General features: G+C 35.7%; 1 protein-coding gene across 2 annotated transcripts in view; it reads left to right on the forward strand.

The window, feature by feature from the left end:
• The window catches only part of LOC117110717 (E3 ubiquitin-protein ligase RNF126-like), a 17815-nt gene that overhangs the window by 3667 nt on the left and 6029 nt on the right, over positions 1-8119 (forward strand). Inside the window, exons 1-6 of one of the 2 annotated variants that reach the window (XM_033253490.1) lie at positions 170-306; positions 2941-3017; positions 3200-3269; positions 6391-6530; positions 7042-7095; positions 7474-7549. In XM_033253490.1, the coding sequence (XP_033109381.1) occupies positions 232-306; positions 2941-3017; positions 3200-3269; positions 6391-6530; positions 7042-7095; positions 7474-7549 (492 nt within the window). In that variant the 5' untranslated portion in view covers positions 170-231. Of the gene's footprint in view, positions 1-169; positions 307-2940; positions 3018-3199; positions 3270-6390; positions 6531-7041; positions 7096-7473; positions 7550-8119 lie in introns of those variants that run through there. The other variant, XM_033253491.1, reaches the window with a different exon arrangement.

Consider the following 8119-nt stretch of genomic DNA (forward strand, 5'->3'; position numbering starts at 1 on the left):
CATCATTTCTTTTTTTGTTTGCAGCGTTTCTTTTCTGTTTCCATGATTTCTTTTTTGTTTGCAGCGTTTCTTTTTTGTTTGCAGCATTTCTTTTTCTTTGCAGTGTGTCCCTTGTGGGCCATCGTATGAAAAAGGCCTAACTACCCATTTGTTGGCTACCTTTAAAAATGTGTTAGAGGGCGCTATTCACCGAAAACATGAGATCGGGAATATAGAATCGTAATTTTAATAATGGCGGAAGCAGTTATCGGAGCTCCACACTTTTTTTGTCACAATTGTAAACAAGAAATAAATTCTCTGAAACAGGTACACATTTTTTAGGTTTCTATGTTTTAAAAATTGACTTTAATTGACCAATTTTATGAAAAATAAGCAGTAAACATGATGTAGGCTAGGCCGCTAGCTAGGCTTAGCCTAGGGAAATAACAACTCCCTGCTTAGCCTAGGCTAGGCTAGACAATCAATGATGTTCTTTGGAAATGCTAGCTAGCGCTTAGGCCTCCCTCTAGGGCCTGCAACAATACATACAAACGATGCCAGTAAACAGTGCTGTGTAAAGTGGAACATTAGTATTGTCTTTTCTGACTAAGGGATAGGGTTAGTAGCGTATTTCCAGCAGTAAACCTATTATACAACAATCAGAATACCGAATACTAATACTAATAATAATAATAGCTTAGTTTAGGCCTAACCATGATTTACTTATTTAATATTAGCCTATTTAACCCAGTTCTTTTTACTGGAAAACCCCTTTTTTATTTTTGTCATATAGGCCTAGGCCTAATCATACTGTGCCATAAAACTGGTTGCAAATACATAGGAAATTGAGAAAGATGTCTATTTATTTAAATCACATTTTTTTTAATGGTTTTTGAGTCAAAACAGCAAAAACTAAGCATGTTGACAATATACACCATAATGGTAAAAATATATCCACAAAAATGCTCCTAAGCTAGTATTAACGCCAAGTAAGAAATGCCAAGGATATAATGGGATAAGGATACTCTTTATACAGCAAAAGAGGCCCAATATAATAATTTAAAAAATAATAAAAATTAAATGGATATTATTATGGATTAATCAAGACTGAAGTTGTTATTAGGGGTCCAATCAGCACCACCAATCAACACCTCAGATTTACCAGGGAGTTGGATTTACGTAAGGTTGTTAGAACAATATCCATGTCCTAATTGGAATAACATCAAATATAGAAGATCACTTATAATTAAATGTAATAATAACTTATTGTCTTTTCCACCATGAACATTGTGATGATATATACTGTACGAAGCTGGCTTCTAGCTGTTCTCAGTTTGTTTAAAAATCAACAATTTCCAGATCGATGTTTAAATTTTGTAGCCTATGGTATGAACAATTAGGATTATGATTCCCTAACTTCCCTAAAGTTTGGTATTTCTTAAATTAATTTAATCAACCAAGTTGAGGAACCAAGGAGGAGTTATGTTGTTATTTTTAAAGAGGTGATAAATAAGAATTTATAGACATGGTCCGGAAGTGGAACTTTTATACAAATTCTTTTACTGGTAAAAGTGTCTTATAAGTGAATTAATATTTCAATTTTTTTTTTTCAAAAAATGGACAGTGATTGAGATACTGTTAATAATTACGATGAAGTGAGATTTCACAAAATTGTTGAGGGGCCTGGGGTAAAAGTTTGTAATTATGTCAAAAAGCATACAGCCCACTCCAGACTTGGTGGCTACTTACATGAATAAACTTCTTTAATAAAAAAAAATACATAAAACAAACAAAACAGCCTGTTCTGTGTTGGTAGGCCTGTTGCTTTTCTGATTGCTTTTGAGCATTGCTGTTTTTGGTTGTTAAATTACCATTTTGGCTTAATACCAATTTCGTTTATTGCCATTTTGACCTGCTTCTACAGAACTACATTAAAAAGGAATACATTTATGCTATGTTCTCACACGGCTGCTAACGGTTAGCAGGATCCGGATCCTGCTAACTGTTAGCTGCTGTGTGTCCATACGAGAAAATCCTGATCCGGATACCAAAAATATGATGATCGAATCACTGGCCAATAAGAAACTGGAAATTGTAAACACGTACGTGTGATTGGTCGATGATAAAAACGCGCTCAACTTGCTAACCGATAGCGCTTGCTAACCGTTAGCGGTATCTGAATACTGCTAATGGTTAGCACTAACTGATCGGGCGTTCTCACACAGGTGCTAACGGTTAGCGCTAACAGTTAGCTCCCGATCCGGATACTAGGGCTCTTGTGAGAACCAGGCTGATGAGTCTCAAAAATGGTTCTGACAGCAGATATGGAGATACAAATGATTTATTTATTTTCATTCAAACATCAAAGATTTTTGGTATTTTTCATGCTGAAATTCAAGCAATGTTATTGAGACAAAGTTAATCAGATATAGTCTGACAGACACTTAAAAGGCTATATTGTATGCCCGATCTTTGTTTTTTTATTAATACATAAATGTGTAATGAATCGGCATTGATATGTTGCATAGTGCTTAAACTGACTGATTTTTATAATTTTAATTTTTTTTATATTACAAATTCAGCAAGCATTGAATGACACAAGGTGTTGTCTCGGGTTTTATATGACATATTGGTGGCGATGTATAGGCACAATGACATATCACACAATGGGCATGTCACAGTCATTTGTCACGGAAGCTTGAAATTAGTGTGGAAATAACTTTACTGGGGTAAAATACAGTAAATTTGTGATGGTTTACAGTAAATCTGAATGTGAATTTTGTTCACATGTAAAAAAATAAAACAACCATTTACAGGATTTACACTCAGAACAGAATTGGAAGACAAATGTCTTACTTTACAGCTCCTTTCCATGTTGAATTTGGGAAGGAAAATTAACTTTTTAGTTTTATTAATTCACAGTAAATTAATTATGTGTTGAATGTTTTTCTGATGTTTTAGGATTATACATGCCCAAGGTGTAGCCAAGGCTTTGTTGAAGAATTAGAAAGTGGAACAACACAAGAACAGAATGCAAGGCAAGTTCCTAGTTTTATTATTGTTTATGATGATGATAGTGATGATTATGATAATGATAGAGATGTTGGTAGTGAGGTGAATGTTGTGGTGGTGATTAGATGATGTTGACAATGATAATTCTGATGATGATAAGCTTATGAGCAAGATAATGATTTTATCAGCCATTTGATTATTTTTTCAGATCAACGAATGAAGGTCGCAGAGAATTACTAGAAAACAGATCCGAGGATTCAGGAGTTGCATTTCATCATGTAAACAATTTCATAAATTTATTCTTTTAATAAGAAGACCCATGAAATATTAAAGCTAATATTTAGTCTATACTGAAATATTACACTTAACGTATATATTCCCTCGGGAACTAGTCCTTCGTAAAATATATTCTGGCTTTGACTAATATAACAACAGAAACAATAAGACAACCATTTAAGATTTAACAATCGTAATAAATAATAAGTACTGTAGTGTATGTAGTTTATTTCAAATCGCTTTTATTCAATAAAATTTCAGATACATATAAATTGAATAAAAGGAAGAATAAATAAATGAATAAAACTCTCTAGGTTACATCCTTAAAATAAGATGACAAGGGAGTAAAAACACATAAAAAAAAAAAACAGGACAACAAGAAAAACAAGAGTTTCGAGAGCATTGCACAATTCATGACGGCCAAATGAAGTGAAAGACTAGGAGAAAATTATGAATTACTAAGTTGTAAGAAAGGGAGGATTGGTCCACGAGGGTTCATCTTTTACATGGAATATGGAAAAGGAGGATATTATTGCTAATTTGGAAAGGTTATCAAGAAACACTTTGAATGGTACTGGCTTGCCACAAAGGGCGTGAACAGATTTAAAACGATGAAGATTTGTAGAGGAAATTAACCCCTGGGAACCAACCTCAAAAACGATCAATTCGACATCATAGCCAGCGTCTGAGAGGTCCGTAACTAGAGGGGAATACTTGTTCAACTTTCTTTTATGAGCAGCATCAATTGAAGTATCAAATGGAATAGTGAGTTCCGTGATGGTAAGTTTTCTTAAGTCTGGCCAATAAAGGCAGATATCGGGAATGAGATTTGTTGGGATTCATTCAGTTGGGATTGTATAGCAGTGAAGATTATCAGAGGCGCTGGCTACGAGGTCGCAAAGAATAACAGGAGGAGATTTAACAGTTTTGAATCCATCTTTTAAATTCTTGTAAATATAATTAAGAACATTGTTATGTCGCCATGTGAAGCGCCCCTGGTCCAGGGAACGCGAGCAAAAATTATAGAATATGGCAGAGAGTCTCTCTGTTATTGCAGCCCATACACTTTTCTGAAATATTTTTTCCCCATCTGTGCAAGTTAACCCTATTATTTAGCGTATCCCCCAGCGTATTAGTAAGGAATTTCATAACTCCTCTGGGCAGGTTGTATATGAAGTTATGACAACTTTCTTCAAGAGAAAGCAAGTCATAAAATCTTCCCTGAACCAGAAGCTCCTTCACATGGCGGTTCCAATATTCTTGGATATCAGATTTAAGTTTGTTCTTAACAATTGTTTTAGCACGGGGGAGAGAAGGACTGGGCTCTGAGTTTTTTGCCTCAAAGAAGAGATTTTCGGACCTACTGGTTAGCGAAATTTTATTCTTCCAGTTACATTCCCTCTTGAGTCTACAGTCAATAGAATGATTAACCTGGGGACCCCCTTAAATCGAGAAGACACATGGGCAAGTGTATGACTCTCGGTATATAAGTCGGAAATTCTGCGAATGTCAAGCCCTAACGGCATATGTATAAACGATAATGTACCGGGTTTAGGTAAACCAAACCATTTTTTTACATACTTGCTACTGAGGGAATCAAGTTTATCAAGCTGAGTTTTACAAAAATCGTTAACAGTCAGATGAAATCTTAAGCTAGGTAACAGGTAATTGGAATAAATTTTGACTTTGAATTCAGACCTAACAAGAGAACTATCGATTATTTTAAGATTATTCTCAATTATCTCTTTAAGATATTGGAAGACATTATTCTCGGTATTATGGAATGATATAATGGAGCCCAAAAATTTATGATGTTCGTCTTGAACTGATGCAATAGTGCTATCAGCTATAGTGTACGGCACATTTGAAGCTTTCCCACGGACAATAGAGAGAGATTTGCATTTGGACGGTTTTAGTTTAAGTCCCATTGACGAAGTAAAGGTGGATATCTTATTAATTAATCTTTGGTGTGTTTTCTTATTACCAGTTATTAAGCAGAAGTCATCTGCAAATGGAGTTGTGATGTGTTTCATTCCATCCATATTGTAGCCGTGGGAAAGCTCCAAACCCAATGCCTGGATAATGTGGTCGAAAATCAAAATAAAGATAAGGGGAGATAAGGGATCGCCCTGAAAAATACATTTACGAAACTTAAATTCATCCGATTGCCAATCCTTTTACCCAGAGATATTGGCATATAAATTATTAATGTAAATTTTAAAACAAGGATCAACATTAGATCTATCAAGTATGAGACTAATTAAGTTATGAGGCACCGAACCAAAGGCGTCCTCCAAGTCAAAAAATTGAATTGGCTTTAGCATGTCTGATGAGCTCATGAACAACGGTGTTATGCTCAATACATCCGTTGATACCTCTGAGAAAAGCTTTTTGCAATTCCATATTGACGAGTTTGTTCTGCTTCATGAAGTCTTCCAGACGGTTAGCTAGGATAATATGGAATATTTTACCAGTGCATGATGATAATGCGATAGGCCTAAAATTCGATGGGGAGTCAGTTGCACCTTTTTTATGGATCAGTGTAACTCTGCTATCTGTCCAAGTTGGCACTGGTTGTCCAGTTTCCAGAATTTTCTTATATAGCGTGGCTAGAAAGTGGTGAGTACAAGAAAGTTTTTTCAGTAAGCCGTAGCAGATACCGTCAGGGCCAGGAGCTGAATTTTTACTTTTGCGTTTTAAAACGTTGCGAATGTCTTTTGGGCGGATACTGCTCTCTTATATGTAACTTCCTCCGGTGTACGAGGGTCCGGTATCCAAGACAGTAGAGAAGCATCTATGGTTTTTGGAATTCCATATTTAGTTGAGTAAAAATTGTTTGCAGTTTCTTTAGAAAATGAAGGGCCTAAGTGATCAGTGTAGAGCGAATTGGTGAGAAGATTTTGCTAAATCTCCAAAAATTAGCACGGTAAAGTTTTTCCTCATATTGGGTTGATCTCCTATTCTCATTATTGGAATATATATATATATAGACTACAAAGGATGTACTCTAATTGTGGTCAGTATATACCATGTTTGTTTGGGGTGGGGATAATTTTGGCAAATGGTGCAATACTGCAATGCAGTATTTCAACCACCTAACTACATCTTGATCTTTATTTCTAGTTATGGAATGAACTTCAGCCTGGAGATTCAAGAACTAGACGATCAGAACCAGCAAGTGCTGCTCCACATAGACGAATGCCTTTCCCAGTCAGAGTAAGACAAATAGGAAGAGATGCTGATCCAGCACAGGATATGATTATGTGAGTTGGCATGGAAAATTAAATTAATGTAGAAAATATTTTTTTCTTATATTTTGTCCTATTTCAGATTCAGTAATAGAAATTTAAAATTTTGTTTGGTTCCTAGGACCCATCACAGCCACAGTGTAGTGCTGTTACTAACATGTAATGAATGCATTGGTTCATTATCCCTAACAATTGAAAAATGAGGGATGGTGATTAGATGATAATACATGGTAAAAATATATAGTAGGAGTTGTAAGAAAGAATGAATCTATGCATGTGTCAAGAAGTTTTTAGAGTAGGATATTTAACTCAATGAAGAGTTAGAGGATTTTGGTTTTGGCTCTTACTTGCTAAAAAAAAGGAGAATAACTCAATATACAAGGTAATTATATATTGATCAATTTTTAATAAATAATTCATCCATTTTTATAAATTGATTTTATGATCAGTTATAAAATTGCTGCAGTGCTATCTAAATTGTTAAAAACTGTGATTGATTGATTGATAGAATGATCATCTTTTACAGGATTTTGCAGCACTTATTAGGTATGGGTGGAGTTGGAAGTCATCCTTTTCCTATGTAAGTACCAGTACTAGATTAAAGATGTTTATTATATAAATTTCAGCACTCTGTAACCAGTGAGGCAAAAAGCCAAAAATCTGAGGCCCAAAATTGTCGAAAAGGCTTGGGCTAGTGTAGATAGAGCAGAGCTGGTACAAGTGAGAGTGTCACAGCAGTAATTTGAGAGTCTAACATTTGTTTGTATCTTATGTTTTTTTGGTTTTTTTTCACCTATACTGTAGGAGTAATAGTGGGTGTATGATAGGTGTGTATGATGCTACACTGATTACATCTGCAATATCCAGAGGCCTTGAAATTATGCCCTATCTATGTTGTAAGACATTATTTTTATCATTACTGTTACTTGGATAACATTTGCTATTTTTTGTATTACAGACAGTTAATGAATCTACATGGGAGACCGGGGGATTATGCATGGGGTGAGCGTGGCTTAGATACAATAATAACACAAGTAAGTACTACTATAATTATCCTGAATATATTCGTACCGATGTTCTAAATCGAGAGTTTATAGCTTCAGTCAGTCTTGAGAGATATGCCAGTTGTAGCTCATGTCAATATTTATTTATAGGTGTAATTTTGCCCTACCTGACGTGGAAATGTACCGAATACTCAGTACAGTTGAAAACAACTGCGAAAAAAATCGCAAGTTGTTCTCGGGTGGGACTCGAACCCATGATCTCCAGATCACTAGCCTGGCATCATACCTCTAGACCACCGAGCTTGCAATATCTAGAGGCCTTGAACCATCATTTCCACGTCAGGTAGGGCAAAATTACACCTATACATGTTTCTCAGGGGCGGATTTAGGGGGGGCGGCCCGGCCCCCCCCTTTTGGGAGGTGAAAAAAAAAGAAAAAAAAGAGAGAAAAAGAAAAAAATAATAGCCCAGAATGCCTCAAATGTTATGTTTGGTCGTCTAGAACACAGAAATTTCGCGGGAGCATGCCCCGGACCCCCTACGACAGTGTTGTCTCCATTGGCCCAACTTTCGGCCCCCCCTTCCGGCCCCCCCCCTTGGA

Source organism: Anneissia japonica, unplaced genomic scaffold, assembly GCF_011630105.1.
Source record: "Anneissia japonica isolate Jap-2015-1 unplaced genomic scaffold, ASM1163010v1 scaffold2756_len2360902_cov194, whole genome shotgun sequence".
Classification (NCBI taxonomy): Eukaryota; Metazoa; Echinodermata; class Crinoidea; order Comatulida; family Comatulidae; genus Anneissia; species Anneissia japonica.